We start from the raw sequence: 21,825 nt of genomic DNA on the forward strand, positions 1-21,825 counted from the left end.
TATCAGTGTCCTACTTTATAAATCAAAACTCAAGCAGGTGTTACTCACTTGTCATAGATTGAGTCTGGTGTTCAGGAAGAGCACGGTCACTCTTATCTCGGATTCATCTAACTAATGTTCGAACTTAATGGTGATGGGCTTGCAAATACCGATGAAGAAAAACAATGAAGGCTAGATAGCAATCCCATGGTGAACTGCACATACTACAGAATAACCCATTTGCTCAGGGCAAATGTATCTACATAGAATTGAGCTGTAAAACTACCAAGGTGGAGTGTAAAGTGTTGCTTCTCTGCCTCAGGTTGAGTGAAGCAGGACCAATCGCTAGTGTAGAACCATGGGAAAGCAGGCACACAAATGCAGCCATAATACAAATGATGCCTGGATTCCATAGGTAGGTATATAGGCCTTATCCCAGCCCAAGATGAAGAGGAAGAACTGTATCAGCTCAGGCTGCTGCCGCTGCTGCTGCTCAATGTGCTACGGCCTGACATCCTAGGGGAGAGCTCTAACAGTAAATGTGTCCCAGTGAAGTCTGCTAATGCTCCCACTAACACATAAACCACAAGTACAAATAAGTTGATATTTTATTAAAATAACACATATAGAAGATAGCTAAATAGTTTAGTGTTTTACCTATCATATATAAATCACCAGTTGTTGTAAGCCCAATTCTCCTAGTTCATCCTAATTATCTAACGTTATTTACCAGAATTCAGCTTATTTTGACATAGTTTCCCAGACCGATCTTTTCAACTACTCACTTCACTTTAAAGTTCTCTTAGGGATAAGAGTGCAGCTCTGCGGCCAGTGCTTGTTACGCACATGTGAGACAGTGCTCTGATCCTCAGCATAACAAAACCCACAAAAATCCTTTTATTTAAGCAAGTTTAAAAAGTAAAGACAGACACATATGCTTTTATATAAATGGAACAGCCCAATACAAGTCACAGAAGCAAAGTAAAGAAAAGATAAGATGGGGGTTGAGAAGAAAATAGAAGGCAGAGAATGCAAGCCTTTTACTTTAGTATCCCCAAAGTTGAGTGTGGAAGTAAAAAGTTTCTACATTAAGAAAATTTATATAAATTTTATGATTTTTTTTTTGTAAAAGTCAAAATGAAATGTCCTGCATAGAACAAAAGATATGCCTAAGCAACATATCATATTTGTACAAGGCCACTGAAAGTCATGAATATTAGAAACAAATGAAAAAGCTTAACTCTGTAGCAGGCTGAGTATACTTCAGTTTGGTATTCTAATAAACTCAAAACTGTAAACTATTCTTATACAAAAGCAGTAATGGCAGGCAGATTTGTGTAGGAATTCTTGTGCTTCCGGTTGGCACATCATCTACTTTCTAATATGATGAAATTAATACAGACATTTGTAAAAGGTTGTGCAAAACTATTGTATTTACAAAAATGGCACAAAAGTGAATGCAATAGTCAGTGCACATGCACACCCATTCATGTCTTCAACAAAGAAAGCTGTCCCCACACTGTAGAACCGAGGACGAGTACTAGCGTCAATGACAGCTGGTAAGCACTGGACTCACACAAGCCACACCAGAGCGGGCAAATATCGCCCAGGTAAGATGCTCTTGTTAAAGCTGTAACAGCAGGTTTAAGGCCATCAAGTCCAAGCAGTTATTCAAATCTTTTGCAGCCCATTTACTTGTGTTTGAATTATGTGACTTGTCTTCCAACTTGTGGTCTTAAACTTGTCTTACAAGATTCAAAAGGGAAATACAGAAGACATCAATACAACAGAAGTTCTATTAAATAAGAGTAACATACAAAGCTGTAACTATGAGGAAGTAAGGAAAGCCAGAGCATTAAAGCTGTAATACTTACTCGCTACTTGTTGGAGCCAGCCTTACACCAGCTAGGCCGTATGTACAATTATTGTCATGCCAATTACTTAATGCTGCCATTACATGTCCTTTGCATCAGTGCACCATGAAACTAACCAAAACTTCTACACATTATGCTCCTTTACAATAGTAGCACACTACCACTACCTGCAAAGCTGTCAGTCTCAAATGACGTAGTGAGTGAAAGGAAACAGAAAGTGGGTAAATAACGTAGTAAGCAGAAATAAAAGACATTAGAGGACTCATGCAGTTCAGCTCTTTTAATCAGCCAGCCAGCTTGCTAGCAACCAGGGATGGTTTCCGCTGAGGAAGGTCCTGTGGAGTGGGGATGTGGTCACCAGTGACCTCTGTCTTATCCGGGGCTGCAGCAGGAAGCTGCTTGTTCTTCATCTTTGCTTTTGCCATGTTGTAGTCCCCAGAATCAAAATACTTTTGCTGCAAACAAAAACAAAAAACTGTATTAGAGTTTTAAAGTTCTTTGCTATCATTAGACTGATTTTGGTTGGAAGAATAAAGAAACCACAGCCCTTTAAAACCATGATAAATCTGTGATGCTTTAAGAGCACTGGCTGTTCTTCCAGAGGACCTGGGTTCAATTCCCAGAACCCACACAGCAGCTCATAACTGTCTGCAATTCCAGTTCCAGGGCATCTGACACCCTCACACAGACATACATGTAGGCAAAACACCAATGCACATAAAATAAATAATTTAAAAAACTGGTGACAGCTTAAGAGCAAACTCAGGATAGTCTATAAGCAAACCCAGATGAATTTGCTTGAGTTCTGGCTTATATCCATCATGATTAGCTGTTTTTTATTGGATGTCTACTATAAACAAGCTAATGTATCATGAGCTAGCAAGAGATAAAAATTGATCAAGCAAATCAACCATCATAACTTTTAAAATCACAGATGCTGTGGTCACTAAAATCCGAGTTTGGCAAAAGAAAATAATGGCCTGGATAAATAATGGGCAGAGAAAAACTCTCACTTTGGAGACCCTCGTGTGGTAAAACAAAGTAGCTGGGACTCAGCTTAGTGTAGGACTGTTGAATGAACAGGTCTCACTGGCTGGCTTACCCTGACTATTCTTGATAAGCCAGATCTGGCCTATGGCCAATGGTCTATGATTAGAAGCTACTTTTCAGATAGCATTGTACAAGTTTCATATGGAGCGGTTACAATGAAATGTGGGCCAGGTACTTCTGAATTGTAAAACAGGTATAGAATTCTTATGTCCCCCAACTCAAGAAGCTGCTTATATCTGAGTATGTGTGGCACACCTGGAATCCCAGCACTCAGAAAGTGGAGGGCAGGAGGACAGAGATTCAGGCTTGACTCAATGACATGACACCCTGTCTTTAAAAGGGAAAATGGAATACTGCTTCTTGTACTGGCTGGCATCTGGACAACAAAGCAGCCTAGTAAATTTCTTCCTTTACTTAATGGACATACAAAGTAAGAAATTTAACACTGTGCAAATTAAAACAAGTCTTTGTTGCATTTACTTATTTAGTGGGTGTGTGAGCTACAGAGCATGTGTAGAGGTCAGAAGGCAACTTTCAGAAGTTGGTTCCCTCCTCCCACCTCCTAAGTCCTGGGCACTGAACTAAGGTTAAGGCTCTCAGGCTTGGTAGCAAGAGCCTAAGCACTGTACAATTTCCTACATTTTAATAAACTCAGTTTTTAACTAGAACTATTTTATACTAAGAAAAAGTTAATCATAAAAGGGCCTTATTTAACTGCATATTGAGATCTGCTGTAAAGAAAAATAATTATTTTCTACTGTGGCTCGAAGTTAAACATATATATATATATCACTGCTTGATAACTAGAACGGCTACAAAACAACAAAAATCTCCATAGATAGTGAGCAAACGAAATGTTACTATGAAGACAGTGAAGCTCAATTTGAACAAAGATGGCCACAAGGGAGCAGAGCTGACACTGACAGCAAAGGAGACGGATGTTTCTCAGCTTAGGAGTCATGGACATAGTCTAGCAGTGGTATTAGCTATCTAGCAATTCCTAAACTTCATGAGTTTACAAAACAAAACAAAATCTAAAACTGGCCAAGTATACTAATTACTTTCTACAATCCTGAAATTTGGAGTCTTTGTATAGCAGGAATATCAGTACAAGTTTGAGGCCAGCTCCGGCTACACAGTAAACTCCAGGCCAGTGTGAGCTAGGAGAGACCCTGCTTCAAGCAGAACAAACCCCTTAAAACCTGATAAAACGTACCTTAGATAGAAGGCAATCTTATAAGAGCCTCTCTTCACATACACTTTTATTTATTTATTCACTTGTTTATTTGACACAATATCTCATTTAGCCCAGGCTAGCTTCAAACTCTAACTTGCTATGTATCAGGGGAACTCCTGACCCTTCTGCTTTTTCACCCCAAGTGCTGGCATTACATACTTACCACCACACTAGACTTCCCACTAAAACCTCCAGCACTGACAATATGTATGTGACCACTTAACATGACAACCCCAAAGTCATGTTTATTAGAACTGGGTCCCCAGTCTTGGTACAAATATAGAAAATCACAGGCTAAACTGTTCAACTCCTTTGTGAATTTGATATAAATCATGTACATGGCTTTATTGTTAAAGGCCCAGTGAAAATATTATATAATATTACTTTTATAATACACCCCCCTGGGTATGATACAGACCTAATACAGTAACTGAAAGATATTCAACCCTCTCAAATAATGCAGAAACTAAATCTTTTAGCTTATCAGCTGTTATGACAAAGGAAACTGGGACCTAGAGCCTTGTATCTCAGACTTTTAAAAAATTCTAGAACAACAAGAAAAGCTTATTTACTGAGTTTGGGGAAATAAGGAATCTTAAAATATTCACATCTCAAATTCTATATAATTATTTGATTCAAGTGTCATCTGCTGCACTTACAACCACTTACATGTATGATACCAACTTTAAGATCCATTAATTCTGCTGTGAAGAAACCACTTCCTAAATACTAAAAACCACTGAAGTGCAAACAGGAATCTAATGCTCAGGAATATACATGATTATGTCATAGCTGAAAATACATCTAAGGCTACAGTTCTATAAGTAGACAGTACATGCGCATTCTTCGTACCTATCCCTGGATTCCTAATAAATGCAGTTCTCTTTGCTATTTCTACTTACCCACCACATGATCCTTACAATCATGTTTTTAAAGAACCACATATTTTATTTTATTGATTCATTATAACTTATTAACTACCTCTCTGATGCTGAGCATTGATGCAGCTTCTAATTATAGTAAAAGCTGTATGAGGAAAACAGCTTCATGTCTGAAGATTTTTCCCCTATACTGAATATCCTTTCATTATAAGAGATCAGTCAAAGAATGTGAATACTTCCATGTTCTTACAAAAACATTTTCAAAATTAAGAGTCAATGATTTTAATGTTTATACAAACAAATGATACACTAGTTACATTCAATTTCAAGCTTACCAACAAGAATTATTCTAAATATTTGTCCACTTTGATTGAATTTAGTATCATTAAATTTAAATTTTTATTTCTATCATAAATATAAATACTTTTTGTTTTAACAGTTATAGTTCCTGTTAAATTTCTCTATTTAGAGTTATGCTAATGTTTTTAAGGCCCCTGATTTTTAGAATAATATTCCTATTAAAATCTACATTTTCTATATATAACATAATTCCTTATATTATTATTTGAAAGATGTGAATTTTTTCATTTTTAATGTTAAAGAACATTATTTTAAAAAAGAAATAAAAAACATTGTTTGATATCTTTAAAAATCACTTGTTAAAAATCACTGTTTTGGAGTTTGAGACGACAGTCCATATGTAACTATGGTGCATACCCACAGACTTGTTTTTTGTACAAGTAGCAGATACCAATATACTTAAGGTACTTACTTAAAGAGAAGCATAAGCTAGCATCTTATACAGTGTTTTTTACATATACTTTCTCATTCTCTGATACCTATACGATAAAGAATTCAAATGTGTTTTAACTACAATTTTCTCCATTTTTTTTTCAAACAGAAGAAAGGAAAGGAAACAAACAACAACCAAACCAAGTAGCACTACTATTTTAATGCTAAGAGAAGAGAAAAAGGGGCCACAAAGAAAATACAGAGTAGGTTTGAATTATATCTACATTTATATTCTTACAGAGATGACAAAATATCAGTATTAAATAAAGGTAGTGGTTACAAGAACTCTTTTACATTATCAACTATATTATGCTACATACTTGAAATACTTAATAATTTAATTTGAAACATTAAAATTGCTTCTTTTTACATATATGGTAGGAGCCATGGAAAATACTGACAAAGACAGACACACGTACCTGGAAGTACAGAGATAAAAACACAGATATCCATGTCAGTTTGTCAGCACCCTGAGCTCACAGGAAAACATGTGAAGACACTCAACAACTTACCCCTTTCTGCAATCGTTTCCTTAAAAAGTCAGAGCCGCCAGGCTTTTGTCCCAAGTGAGGGTACCTTGCTTTTAACTTTGCTTCTTCAGCTTTCTCTGGACTAGTTACTTTATCTTCCATTTCCTGAAATAATTTCAAGTAAATTATTTCGGTTACAACTGAGTTGTTGAAAATAATTCAACTTTGAATATCTAGATTCTGGTTTTCGTCGTTGAACGCCAAGTAATACAGCCTCTAAGAAATCAAGCACAGGAACCTTTCAAACGCCTCTATCTTTTTTCTCTAACGTCCATGTGATAGCTCTATTATAGCTGTGAAACATGTATCACACCCCACACACAGGATAAAAATACCGAGACAGCTCAGCTCCCAAGTCTTGCTTGCAGTTACTTTCCAGTCATGTATAATACATTTTTAGTTAGTCACCTTCTATGGAGCTCATCAGCTCTTTGTCTATATTTAGAAAATTTTCCTAATACTATCAAAAATCTAAAAGATCTTTTTTATTTTCCACTTATTTAAAATCATGTATGATTTTAAACTCTTTACTAGGCATTAGCAACAGCCCAAATATTAGCATACTTTTGCTAACTAAATTAATTCGGAAGACCTTGCTATCTGTAAAGGGAAGAAGTAAGCTCATCAATCCTCACCCCTGGCTGGGTGCGACTGCTCAGGCCTGTAACCACAGCAGCCAGGAATCTGAGGCAGGGTGACTACAGCAAATCCAAGGCCATCCTAGAGGGAGTAAGTTCCTGCCTCCCACCAACAACAAGAGAAAATTCTGTTCATGTCAAAAGATCACGTACTTCAGGTATCAAAGCCTGCTTTCTGAAAAGACTGTCATTAGCTGGCTCCTCCCGGTGCTAAGAACTAAAAACAGGGGCGCGTGAGTGCTGGTTAAATCCTCTAGCACTTGGTTATACCCTGGTCCTCTCATCATCTTAAACACATTTTCTCAAACACCTATCTTGACTCAATACACATTCTTCTGTAATTTGAAATATTTTTGTAATTTTGAAACGTAATTTTACAGGAAAGAATTTAGGTTTCCTGAGATGGGAGGCTGGACAGCTGGCAAGGACACTTTTAGTTATCAGACTCATTTCTTTGAACTGACAAAATCACACTTGGCACATTTTGAGTCTCTAAAATTATTTATGAGGTAAAACAGTAGAAATGTTAAATCTATAAATGTCAAACTAACTGTTCTTATATAGAAAGTAAATAATTTACCTGGGAATGTTTTTAATCTCACACATTTTTTGTAAATTTTCCTCAAAATTAATTTATACATATTCTGTTCACTTTATGTATTATCAACACTTGACCCTCAACAACTCTCTTTACCCCAGTTTATGTCTTAGAGGTTTTTGAGGGGAAAGGTGCTGATTTTCCCTCAAAATAGCAGACATAAGACTCTAAATAATGATTTTTTTCACAGAAAATATACAGAGTTCAATACAGCATAAACCCTGGATATATTTCAGTGCCTAAGCATGTCAACACGCTGCTTATCACTGTCACATTTAAAAGCTAAGTCAAGTGCCACGGTGCACGCCTGTGATCCCAGCACTCGGGAGGCAGAGGCAGGTGGATCACTGTGAGTTCGAGGACAGCCTGGTCTACAAAGTGAGTCCAGGACAGCCAATGCTACACAGAGAAACCCTAGCTGTTAAAAACAAAACAAAACAAAAAGCTAAGCCTTCACAAGCCCACTCCCTTCGCTGGTACTCAATCCTAGTCATATGCTCACGTCTAGACAAAAAAAGTAACTGCAACATCATCATTCTTGAAGGAGTTTTTTTTTTTTTTTTTTTTTGCCTTTGAGACAGGGTTTCACTATAGAGGTCTGGTTGGCATGAAACTCACTATTATACACCAAGATGGCCCTGAACTCACAGAAACCCACCTGCCTCTGCCTTCTGAGTGCTAGGGAAGTTAAGGAGTTTTTCAAAACTGATTTTAAAAATGATTTTGTCTTACTATGTAAAGCTGGAGAGTTAATGCAAAAAATAAGGAGTGCAGCCTACTGCAAGGTGTGCTAGACAGAACCTTAGCGCCATCTAGTGACTAGGTCAGTCTTCACCACGAATCTACTGCAACACATTCAGATTATCAGAGCTGCAATTTCAAAGCAAAACTGGATGGAAGGCCTATTTTGGGTTTCCCTGTCTAGTTAGCCCATTTAATATAATGCTTATTGAAAAGAAGCCAAAATAAACTGCTGGCCTTTAGTCCTAGCACTTCCAAACCTTTTTAGTCAGAATCAGATTTTCTTGGTCCAGGAAGACTGCAGCAGGTAAAGGAGCTCACTACATAAACTTGACAAGCTGAGCTGCATCTGATTCTGCTGGTGAACGGAGAGAACTAAGTGCTGAGAGTGGCCTCCTGACCGTCACATGTACGCTGTAGCACACATGCACCTGCCACCACGCTCAGACAAGGAAAAAAAGGAAAAAGAGACCAGGAACTACATGTATAGAGACACCTTCTCACGAAACAAAAACAAAAACAAAACACACTTCTTTCAATTACTACTTAAACCGAGGAGCTTGAGAGTTTGAGACTAATTAGACCACATCTCAAAACAAGGACAGGATAGTGAGAGGGAAGAGGCAGGAGAGGGATGAAGGAAGAAGAAAGGGACTCCAAGTTTTTCTTCTTCTTCTCTTCTAAAAAAAGTTTTTATTTAATTAATTTATTCCGATTATATCTCAATTGTTATCTCTTCACTTGTATCTTCCCATTCCTCTCTTCCTCCTTCTCTCCCTTTTTCATCCTACTCCCCTCCCCTAGACAGAAGGGGACCTCCTCCCCCACCATATGGTCACAGCCTATCAAGTCTCATCCTGGTAGCCTGCTTATCCTTTCTCTGAGTGCCACCAGGCCTCCCTACCAACAGGACGTGGTCAAATTTGGGGCAACAGAGTTCATATCAGAGTTAGTCCCGCTCTCTACACAACTGTGGAGAATGTCCTGTCCATTGGCTAGATCTGAGTAGGGGTTCAATGCTTACTGCATGTATCGTCCTTGGTTGGTGCAGTAGTTTGAGCAGACCCCTACTGGGTCCAGATCTACCCGTCATGATGTTCTTGTAGGTTTCTAGGACCCTCTGGATCCTTCTATTTCCTTATTCCCCTGTACTTCTCTCACCTAGAGTCCCAATAGGAAGTCCCCACATCTACCCCAATCACCTGGTAAGTGAAGACTTTCATGGAATATCTCTTTTGGGCATCTACCACGTGAGTCTTTCTGGGTCTGGGTTAACTCACTCAGGATGATCATTTCTAGTTCTACCCATTTGCCCACAAATTTCAGGATCTCCTTGTTTTTAATTCCAATTCTTCAACTTCCTTGCCAGTACAATTTCCTAGATTAATTCAAACTTTGCTCTCTATTCAACAAGAGTAGGAAAGATAGGAAAAGACAGGACCAAGGTATACTTTAAAATGTAGTTAAGCACTATCAAGACTTCCACAAAACTTTTCATGAGCCATACAAAAACATTCTTAACCTACTAAAGATGTAGACATTTTAGGATCTTATACAGTAAGTTCAAATTTCTGGACATTCTAACATAGGTACAGATTTTTAAAAAAGATTTATTTATTATTTATGCAGTATTCTGTCTGCATGTGAGCCAACAGGCCAGAAGAGGGCACCAGATCTCATTGTAGATGGTTGTGAGCCATCATGTGGTTGGTGGGAATTGAACTCAGGATCTTTGGAAGAACAGCCAGTGCTCTTAACTTCTCTGAGCCATCTCTCCAGCCCAGATTTGCTTATGGAGACATAAACAGATGGGGGGGGGCAGGAGGGGACACTGTGGTTGCTGGCATTCAGCTATTCTTGCTCTTCCCTGCATGCTTCCCCAAACAGTACAAATAGAAGGGTAAAACTACACTTCCCATACTACATTACTATTAGGCAGCCAATGGTAGCCATAGCAGATGAAAATGTGTGGGAGCAAAGAACCCATTCTTCTCTTGATCATGCTGTTTCAGAGCAGCTGGCCCCTGTGAGGTCCTGCAGTGGTATGTCCACAATCACTGGCTCCTGCAGCAGTAGCTCATGGCAGGAGCTTAGAAGAGGCACACTCCAGACAGCATTTACTCCTACAGTCACAGACATTCTTCAATCCCTGTCACTAAAAACATTTCTTTTCCCCTTCTGTTCTTCTAACGCTTTCAAGAATTTGTAAGCTAATACCTCAAGCCACTTCCTTTCTGTTTGAAATATGTAGCTTTTGTTCTCTCTTCTTAATAAAAATCAAGTGAAATAATTTATACCTGTAGTTATGCTAAACATGGAAGAGGACACAGAGTTTGCTGTGGTTACAGGTTCTGCTGTGGTTACAGGTTCTTGGACATCAAAGATATTCCTGAACATTTACTTTAGCTAAGAATGAAAACAAGGGCTGGAGAGATGGCTCAGTGGTTAAGAGCACTGTCCACTAGTCCAGAATGCCCGAGTTCAATTCCTGGCAACCACATGATGGCTCACAACCATCTGTAACGAGATCTGGTGCCCTCTTCTGGCTTGTTGGCACACATGCAGACAGAATACCATATACATAATAAATAAATCTTTTTTTTTAATAAATAAATCTTAAAAAACAAAAAAGGTTTGAGATTAAAAGCAAATATAAAACAAAGTAGGTTATATATTCACATGCTAAATCTTATACCCTGGATGTCTTTTATAAAGGGGTAAAAAGATTGGCCAGGGATGTAGCTTGTGTTAGAAAGCACAGAGGCTCTGGGTTCACAATTTAGCATCTGAGAGGGAGGGGAGGAGGGACAGTCAACAATAAAGGACTGGGTGTGGCTCAGTATGGAGCATTTGCCAAAAATGAGCAGGGCCCAGGTTCAATTACAAGTGCTATAAAAAAACAAAATGAGACAAAAAAGAAAACCATGTAACAAAATAGTATTTTTAGAATTTAAATGTTTATAATTTGGAAGTCCTGATGACTTATACTGACTGTCAAACTTGACAGGAACCAGAATCTCTAGGCACATCTATAAGGGAGTTTATAGATGGATTAAATAACTAGGTGGGGCAAGATCTATCCCAGATGTTGTCAGTATCATTTCATAGGCTGGGAGCCTAGACTGTATTAAAAGAAAGAAAGGAAGGAAGAGAGAAAAGACTGCAGAGGTGGCTCAGTAGTTTAAGAGAGGTCATACAGCTGTGAGGACTGGGAGTTTGGATCCTAACACCCATGTGATGATGCAGCAAACACTTGGCACTCCAGTTCCAAGGGATGTGATGCCCTCTCCTGCATCACGTGTGCACTCAACACACAGACTCACTTGTACACGTGTACACACACACACACACACACACACACACACACACACACACTAAATATGGGGGTAGCTAGGAGGAAAGATGAACAACAACATTCATCTCTGCTTCCTGGCTATAAATGCATTGGCTCACATTGCCATACACTCTTAGCCATCACAAATCATATCCTCAACTCGGAGAAAAAAAATAAGCCCTTCCTTTAAGTGTGCACACCTATAATCCCAGCCCTCAGGAGGCAGAAGTTGGCAGACCTCTGAGTCAGAGGCCAGCTTGGTTACAGAAGTGAGTTCCAGTACAGCCAGGGCTACAGAGAAATCCTATCTCAGCAAACAAAACAAAAAGGAATTAAATCCCAGCACTCGGGAGGCAGAGGCAGGTGATTGTAAGTTCGAGGCCAGCCTGGTCTACAGAGTGAGTCTAGGACAGCCTTGAAACTGTGTCTCAAAAAACCAAAAAACCAAAACAAAACAAAACAAAAAAAAAACCAAAAAAAACAAAAAAAACAAAAAAAAAAAAAAAAGAAAGAAAGAAAGAAAGAAAAGAAAAATAAAGAAGCCCTTCTGTGTAGCTCCCATGGTGGGCATGGGATGGCAAGTGCTACTTACTAGTCCCCGATGATGATAAGGTACAAGTCTGTGTGCTGTGTACCTGCACACAGTTGCCTGATCCTTGCAGGTAGGTCCCAGCACCACAATAGGGTTTGAAGACAACCAATGTTTTGTCCTTGAAGAAAACCTGACCAGCACTAGAAATCCACTCAGGAACAGGGCTGTTTTACCTAGATTCCCTACTAAGCTGCAGAGTGAAAGCCTGGGCTTTAGAATCTCCCCCTTGGAGCTGACTGCATGGCAGGAAGGCCTAGGGGATGACTTCTGCCAATTCAGCTACGAGCAGTGCCAGGGGCAGAGAAGCCTGTTCTCCTGGTTACTGTGGACTCTGCTGCTACAAAGGATAATTTCTGTCTGACTTTAGGCAGATCCTAAGAACTCTTGGTCTCTCCTAAGTTAATCCATGCGAGCAGCTTTCAACTTGTCAGGCAAGGAAAAAAAGTCTTGAAAGCAGCACATGTATGTACCAGGGACACATCATTAGCTGGGTGTGGTAGCAGATACATCTAGTGAGACAACTTGAGAGGGTCAACCTGCATAAATTTACTGAGACCTCACTGTGCCTCTTCTCAAAACAGAATGCATGTATTTATGTTTATTTTATGTTACAAGTACTTGGTTTTATTTTTTTAAATTCCCAGTAATTGTTTTTACATTTATTTACTTATGTATGTCGTGTGGGGGCATATACTTGTCACAACATTAGTGTGAAAGTCAGAGGGTAACCTGCAAGAGCCCACCATGTGAGATCTGGAGATCAAATTCAAGTTGTCAGGCTTGGAGGCAAGAACCTTAACATTCTAAGCCATCTCACCTGCCCCAGATAAAATATTTTGAGGAGCGGGGAGGAAGAACTGGTCAGGTGTGACTATGTATACATTCCTAGCATTAAGGAGTCTGTGGAAGTTCATGGTGAGTGTTCAGGGCCTGCCCACTGCCCACTCAAACTGTGTATGTGTGTGTAGACTTACTTTAGTAGCAGATCAATTGCTTGGGAAACAGAAGACCTGAGTTTAATCCACAGTGGGGGGTGGGGAAGGGGAGAGGGACAATAAGCAAAGAGACTAATTTAAAAAACATCAAAAAGACAAATTACTAAAGACAAAGTTGTAGAACAAAAAAAAGAAAGAGCCAGGCAGTCCCAAAATTCCCAGCAAGATTCCAAGTTTGAGGCCAGGTAAGCTTTTGTAGCTTAAACACTGGGCATACACCACTAACCCAGACACTATGAAGTAGACGCAAGATGATTGGAAGTTCAAGGACAGGATGTGATAGGTGAGATTAGGTCTTTAAGAAGTCAGACAGACTTGGTGGCAAAGCCTTTAATTTAATCCCAGCACTCAGGAGAGAGACAGGTGGATCTCTGAGGTCAGTCCGGTCTATGAAACAAGTTACACGACAGCCAGGGTTACACAGAGAAGTCCTGTCTTGAAAACCAAAATAGCCAACCACCACCAATCAAGCCAACCCCCACCCCAAAATCCCCCAAAAGTAAGGGGCCACTTGTCACCAAGCCTAAGGACCTGAGTCTAATCCCTGGGTCCCAGATGGTAAGAGGAGGGAACAGACTCCCCCGCTGTCCCCTTTTCTTCACATATACACTGTGATACATGGGTGTGAGCACACACGCCTCAATCATTCTCTCACTCACTAATAAAATATAACAAACGTTTACAAACTTAAAAAGAAACATCAAACTCAGGATGAGAAATTGTTTTAAAAATTCAAGTCTGATTTTGAAATTTTATTCTTTAAATACTCTTGTGTCACAGGTTTCTGTATTTTAGCAACACATGATAAAAATAAAGCATGTTTATATAAGTGGTTTTTTAGCAAATAATGGTGGGAAGAGATCAACTGTCTTCCTATAGTGTACACACAGAACAGAACCTAATCTTTATCAAATGTAAACATAGACTAAGACACTTGTATTTTTGTGAGTTTCATGGTTAGACTACATTAGAAACCCTTTGTTACTAGGGTATTAGCCATGAATACATACACAGAAGCATTTAAGAGCTGGGGTCCAACAGAGCAGCACCAACAGTAGCAACAGACCTTTGGGAAAGTTTCAGGCCTGGGGATGTAGCTCAGCAGCAGTGCTTGCTTCACATGTGTACCGTATGTCCTAGGTTCAATCTCTAGTCATGGGGGTAGCCAAATGAGTATTTTATATTCTAGTAAGCAGCTGATGACCTTATCAGAATGTCATCGTTTTCTAGCCTGTGGCTAAGTTACATAGCATCAGCAGTAAAACCTAAGCACTGCAGTAAGTGCTGCTGTGGAGCAGTATCTTCACTAGTGCACTGAGTAAGTAGAATTAACGAAGGCCAACAGACCTTCTAAGATACAGGAAGGCTCAACTATTGCTATCAATTTATAGAAAATGACCTCTGTCCTGTAAATTCTTACTATTTGCCAGTGCTTGGCATTCAGTCTCCAAAATCAACACAATGTCTTTGAATTGTTTCCATAAAACAAACAAACAAACAAAAAATCTACATAGGTAGGCTGACCATCTACTAGAGAATATTGATGAAGTTTAGAGTACAAATCCTGCACAAACAACCGGAGCAATCTAACAAGCTGGTAGGGCTTGAGCTGTAACTCCGTAGTAGAGCATCAACCTAATGCGCGCAATGTCCTGGGTGTCATCCCTCCTACAAAACAGAACATGACTGAAACCCCAGTACGCAGCAGGCAGATGCAATAGGAGAAGTTCAAATTCATCCTTGGCTACACCTTGAGTTCAAGGCTAGTCTGAGATAAGAGACTGTGCTGAGCAAATTAGAGGGGGGGGGGGAAGAGAAATCTGAATAGAAAAATAGAACATTCTTCACCTTACCAGTGATACAAGGAATAACAAAATAGGTCCAGAAAATACTAAAATTAACTATGATTTTTAAAACTCTGGGGGGAAAGGTATTGTATCTACTGTTAAATACTGACATATGGAAACATGATACATTCAATTAGGGATGTTCAGAAAAATGTATTGGGCAAGTCTTGTCATAAGACACCAACGTGGGCTTGGAGAGATGGCTCAGTGGTTAAAAGCAATGGCTGTTGTTCCAGCACCCACATGGTGGCTAACAACTGCTTGTAACTCCACTCTCAGGTGACCTGATGCCCTCTTCTGGCCTCCCAGGGCACCAAGCAGCACACATATGCACAGACATATGCAAGCAAAACACCCATAGACATTAAACCAAACAACAACAGCCAATAAAAGATAAGTGTCATGTGTAAGGTTTAAGGAGCTCCTGTGAGGAAGAGAATGCTGGCGTTTTGGGTTTGCCCTCTGTGCCCTTTCTCATGGTTTAATGAGCTTAAGATGTCTGAAGCTGGGACAGCCATGCTACATTAAGAGCTGAGGTGCTAAAAATCCTGGAAACCTTAGAATCATTCTCTCAGTCCTGGGCTAGTCTCCTTTGTGCATCTTTGCCAAGAGAAAAAAAAATAACGAACTTCTATCTTGTTTAAACAAGTACTAATTTCATTTTCCTGACACATGTAATCAAGCATAATTCTGATTAAAGAAAAAAGCATGTAGGATTTAGACACACAAGAAGGAAGCATCAAGAGTAGAGTAGAGCAATGTGGGCAAAAGAGGACTTAGGGAAGATGAAACAAGTAATGTGATGAAAGGAGGCTGAACACCAGGCTGGTGAGCTTGGACTTCATGCTGTGACAGATAATCAGGGCAGATAAACTTACTCTCAGACACGACTGTCCAAGGTCACCCAGCACCGTCCACCTCCAGGCAGCCTTTGAAAGAACTTGCAGCCAGAATGGAACTAGAGGACTAGAGGTTTTACACTGAAACACTGTATGTAACAGTTCCCTTCCTCTTCCACAATGCACAAAAGCACCAAGCTTGTCTTTTTTTGGGGGGGGGGGGGAGGGGAAGAGCGCATGTGAGCTAGCTAGCTAGCTCTGGCTGTTCTAAAACCAGGCTGACCTGGTGGAACTCACAGAGATCCACCTGCCTCTGCCTCTAGTGTGCTGAGATTCAAGGTGTGTGCCACCATGCCCCACCTGTATCTTTTAAAAATATATATTATTTTGAAGTTTGTGTGTTTTGTCTGCATGTATGTCTGTACACTACTCATGTGCCCACACAAGTCAGAAGAGGACACTGGATCCTCTGGAACTGCAGTTACAGATGGTGGTGAGCTACCATGTAGGCGCTGGGAATTGAACCAGATCCTCTGGAAGAGCAGCCAGTGCTCTTCAACTGAGCCATCTTTCCAGCCAGGTGTTCTTTGAACACAATATTTCAGTTAAGAGCTCTACTTTGGCTAGTCTTTCTAAGGCACTTCACTTAGTTTGATTAAAATAATCTCTACAAAGCTGGGTGAGGTGGAGCACGCCTGTAGTCCCAGCACTCTGGAAGGCAGAGGCAGGCAGATCTATGTGAATTCAAGGCCATCCTGGTGTACAAATCAAGTCCAGGACAGCCAGGGCTACCCAGAGAGACCCTATCTCAGAAAACCCAAAATAATAATAAAAAAATAATAATCTCTAGAAAACTTGCTACTGGCATCTTAAAAAGTAGGTCAAAGCTAATGTTTTATACTGTGTCACTATGAGCTCATTCTGTTATACTTGGCTATGTAGCTCTGGTTGGTCTTGAACTCGCACAGCTTCTGCTTCCTGACTGCTGGAATTATTAGCTGCCTGGCTAGAACTAATTTTAAAATGTTAAGCTGTCGTCAATTCTAGTTAAATGACCTCGTAATTTATACTAAAAGGAGAATGTAGGCGTCACATGGCCTATGGGATAATTAACTTTTAACAGCTGCTACCACTTATCAATATGTTAGATATTTAGTTTCAGCACAATACCAGCTACAATGAAGTTTATAGATTGGTTTTGTTTGTGTTTCTTTTTAAGACTGATACAAATTAAAGAGACCAACATGTGTAGTGTTATGCTCACACATATTTAATTAATATCCCAATTAACACTAGAGGAAAGCCTATCAGATTTTTTTTTAATTTTGCTTTTTAATTTTATTTCCATTAGTCTGTGAATTTCTATCCTTAAAAAGTGAGTGTACATCATTCATAAGGGGTAGAAACATCGACCTTGTCCTACTCCATGCAGGGTCCAACTATTTTAAACTTTTCGAGGCAACAAGCTAACTTACTATAAAACCTTAAAATCATTTTTAGCTGAATACTTTGGCTTTAACTGAAAGGTCAACTGGGCACAGAGACAATAATCAACTTTTTAGGTCATGTAACTGCTCTTCCAAATAGAAGAAACAGGTGATTTGGCTCACAGGAACATAGAAGTGACTTTGCACATTTCTCTCCTGTTTAAGGACAGAGCCCCATGACACAGGCACTTAAAAAGTGTACGCCAATCTTCAATTCAAAAAGGAGGATTACATTCTCAACACCCTCTAACTGGAATTAATGACAGTAGCTATAAACAAAGGGCCTTAAATAAATGCTTAAAGAGAGGAGAAAAAAAAAAGAGAAAGAGAGAAAGCCTTAAAAGTTAGCCCTGGTATTAGGTATTATATTAGGCTATTTCTTAAAATAATTTACTTAATTTTATTTTATGTACATTGGTGTTTTTGACTGTATTCATCTATGTGAAGTTGTCAGATCTTGGAGTTAAGACAGTAGTGAGATGCCATGTGGGTGCTGGGAATTGAACCCAGGGCCTCTGGAAGATCAATCAGTAGTACTCTTAACCATTGAGCCATCTCTCCAGCCCTGTATTAAGCTATTTTAATCAACAGTATTTATATTCTAGAAACAATACTTCAAACTTTGGCAACAGATTAACAGGTCTTATAAATTATTGTAGCTGGGTGTGGTGGCAGCTGGACTGTAATCCTTGAACTTGGGGGGTTAAGGCCAGAGGATCACTTCAAGTTAAAGGCCAGCCAGGTCTACAGCGTAAGCCCCTGCCTAAAAAATAATTAAACAAGCCAGGCGCGGTGGCACATGCTTGCAATTTCCCAGCATTCTGGAAGACAAAGGCAGGAGGATCTCAGTGAGTTCAAAGCCAGAATGGTCTACAAAGTGAGTCCAGGACAGCCAAGACTACACAGAGAAACCTTGTCTCAAGAAACCAATAAAGACACAGGGACCAGCAAGCGGGCTCAGTGGGTCAGGGCTCTAGGCAACAGTCCTTAAAAGCCAAGTCCAATCCAGGAGAGCCTGGCAGATGGAGAAAAGCAGCCACTGCCGGCTGTTATCTGACCTCTACGTAAACACCCCTCCAAAACGCAATACATTTTTGAAGAATAAAATTACCTACCACATTATTACGTATCAAGTTAAAACTGAGCTTCATTGAAGTGTATTCAAGACAAGACAGACATGGGCTTTGTGTTCCTAAGTCCAAAGCAATTATAAACACACCAAAAAGTTTACAATATGAACAGGTAATATTTAAGATTATTCCTAAGACCATAATCCTTAAACTGTATGCACTTCTTTTTGGCTTCAAAAATTCATTGCTCAGCTGGGCCTCATGGCACAAGCTTATAACCTGAACCACTTGGTGTCTGAGCCTAGAGGATCACCAGTCAAGATGCCTTGACTAAAGTGAGTACTAGGCCAGCCTGGGCAACTTAGTGAAATCATTCAAAATGGCAAACAAGAAGAAGGGTCGGGCCAGCATGGTAACAGAGCAATAGTTTCCGGGCCATCCTCTCAAGTGGGAGCTACACCAGCCCTGTCTCCAAAGACAAAATAGGGGCTGGGTGGCTAGTCAGTCAGAAAGGGCCTGCTGTGTACACACATGTTATCTCTTTCTCTCTCTTGATGTTCTCATGAAAATAGAGGGGGACCCCAGGAGTAGAGCTCAGTGGTAAAGCCCTTGCCTAGGTTTTCCCAGAGGCCCTACTGCAGAAAGGAGAGAGAGAGAGAAAAAAGGCAAAACAACAACAAAAAAAACCCCAACCCCCCCCCCAAAAAAAACTTCATTCTTGCAAAGTATACATCCAAATAACAGGGTAACTTTCTATTGTTTTTATTATCCTTGTTTTCACCAGTTATTTTACAATTACTATTGGAACACAACTATCACAATGGAAGAAATAATAGAGGAAAATTTAACACGACTAAGAACACATGGAATGGGCAAAGAACACCAATCTATAGTGTAACATTAAGTATAAGCCGTGTTTAAACATTGGACTAAATCCCCTTTACAACCGATATAAATTATCAATTAATTAAATTTGAGACGGGAATCTCATTATGTAGCTCCAGCTGGCCTGGAACGCACAGAGATCTGCCTACTTCTGCCTGAGTGCTGGAATCAAAGGCGCAGTTTGACTTTTAAGAAAAATTTGCTAGGAACTCTCCATAAACAATAACAACAACAACAATAATAATCCCAAAAAACCGAGACCCAGGACTTTTCTTTGCAAGGCCTCAGAATTCTGATGATGGAGAGCGGGGCAGGCACTAGCCCAGATAAACTTACAGGCCTCATACTCACAGCACATGTGCTAGCACATTTTCCTTCATCGGAGAAATACAAACGAGCTGACAATTCTCGACTTTTGATCAAGTACCACATGCTAGCCCCACCTGGTAGGTTTTTTTTTTTTTTTTTTTTTTTTTTTTTTGAGCCAAAGGTGTTTACATTGGCCTCACAAGCCATTGTGGAAAGCAGGCACTATTACCAGGACTTTACGGACTAGAAAACTGAAGCCCACAGGTTTTAGGAACAGATCACGGAGGGGTCACACGATCCTAACCTAGATCTGCAAACTGAATGGAGACACCGCCTTCAGAGTTAGCAGCAAAGCTTACAAGTTGTCCGAGCGCTTCCGGGGAGGGGGTGGGGTGGGGTGGGTGGTATAGACCACGTCCTAAGCAAATAAAAGCTCACTATAAAACTTGAGTTCTTGGCCAGGGCCGGAGTCCTAGCCGTCTCGTAATACTTAGGTGACACACCGAGGCACAGGAGAGAGTAGAACCCTCCGGGGCCCGGGGTGCGGGAGGAGTCGATCGCCCTGAGTGTGGTGCCGCCAGCGGAGGGCTCCGGGCGGCCTCCCCCAGGCCGCGCTCCCGCAGGCCCGCCAGCCTAGGCTCCCGCCACTCCCGGTCCCGCAGGCCCATCGAGCCGGCCCCGCACACTCACCTTTTGCTCCTCCGCCGACGCTGCCTCGGGAACTTCCGCGGACATGGTGCTCCTTCTGCAGAAGAGTCGCCAGGAGAAAACTGATTACCGTGGGGCAAGACCGCCCTCCGCCTTCTGCCGCTCCCGCTGCCCGCCGGGCTGGCGGCTGTCGCCTTGTGACGACACGGGGCCCCGGGCTCCCGCCCGCCGTAGCTCCCGCAGCCCAGGCCCGCCAGACTCCCGCGCCGCGCCCTTACCTACCTATCCCCGCGCCTCCGGCCCTGCGACGCCCAAGCACTTCCCCTTTCCCTCAAAGGTTGCGGCTCGCGCCTCACCTCACTTCCGGCCATGGACGCACAGTGCTTCCTGGGAATTGTAGTTTCTCTCTCTCTCTCTCTCTCTCTCTCTCTCTCTCTCTCTCTCTCTCTCTCTCTCTCTCTCTCTCTCTCTCTCTCTCTCTCTCTCTCTCTCTCTCTCTCTCTCTCTCTCTCTCTCTCTCTCTCTCTCTCTCTCTCTCTCTCTCTCTCTCTCTCTCTCTCTCTCTCTCTCTCTCTCTCTCTCTCTCTCTGTCCTCTGCAGTACCTGGGCTTCTGGTTAATCCCAACCACCTTTACTTCCTCACTTCCTCCACCTTGCCTCAGCAGAACAACAACAACAACAACAACAACAACATCTTCTTCTTCTTCTTCTTCTTCTTCTTCTTCTTCTTCTTCTTCTTCTTCTTCTTCTTCTTCTTCTATTTTTCAAGACAGGGTTTCGATATGTAGCCTTGGCTGTCCTGGACTCGCTTTGTAGGCCAGGCTGGCCTCCTGCCTGTCTCTGCCTCCCTGGGTGCTGGGATTAAAGATATGCACCACCATGTCAGGCTTACAACGGCTCTCTTCATACCTGCTTGTCAGTCTACTAAGCATATAGCTATGGCACATTTGGTTCCGGGGAAATGTTCCTTAGAAATCTGGGGATAAGGTGGCCTTATATGTTCAACTAGTAGGAATCAGAAGGTGCCTGGGAGACTAAGGCAGAAGGATGGCAAGTCCATGTCTGCCTAGGCTATAGTGTAAATCAAAGGCCACCTTGGGCAATTTAATGAGGCCCTAGATGAAAGGCGCAGTCAGTGGGAGAGGGTTTGTTTAGCATGTGCGTATCCTTGCATTCAATCTCTACAGCACCAGAACAACAACAACACACACACAGAGACAAGACACACACACAGACACACAGACACACAGACAGACACACACAGAGAGACAGACAGAGAGAGACACACACAGAAACAGACAGACAGACACACACAGAGACAGACAGACAGACAGACAGACAGACACACACAGAGACAGACAGACAGACAGACAGATAGACACACACAGAAACAGACAGACACACACACACAGAGACAGACAGACACACACACACACACACACACACACACACACAGAATGAGAGAGAGAGAGAGAGAGAGAGAGAGAGAGAGAGAGAGA

At 41.0% G+C, this 21,825-nt stretch overlaps 1 protein-coding gene across 2 annotated transcripts; it reads right to left on the bottom strand.

Moving 5' to 3' along the window:
* Positions 1-2,118: 2,118 nt before the first annotated feature.
* On the bottom strand, positions 2,119-20,712 carry ARPP19 (cAMP regulated phosphoprotein 19). 2 transcript variants are annotated; one of them, XM_084753623.1, is made up of 4 exons: positions 20,609-20,712; positions 20,369-20,423; positions 6,326-6,448; positions 2,119-2,308 (listed from the first exon to the last, which is right to left on the bottom strand). In XM_084753623.1, the coding sequence occupies exons 1-4, from the start codon at positions 20,695-20,697 to the stop codon at positions 2,138-2,140; spliced, it is 438 nt and encodes a 145-aa protein (XP_084609749.1). In that variant the 5' UTR covers positions 20,698-20,712; the 3' UTR covers positions 2,119-2,137. The 2 variants fall into 2 exon arrangements, with proteins under 2 accessions (XP_084609749.1, XP_084609750.1); XM_084753624.1 differs by having other exon boundaries at positions 20,605-20,667.
* Positions 20,713-21,825: the final 1,113 nt, after the last annotated feature.

Source organism: Acomys minous (assembly GCF_964271855.1).
Source record: "Acomys minous genome assembly, chromosome: 13".
NCBI lineage: Eukaryota > Metazoa > Chordata > Mammalia > Rodentia > Muridae > Acomys > Acomys minous.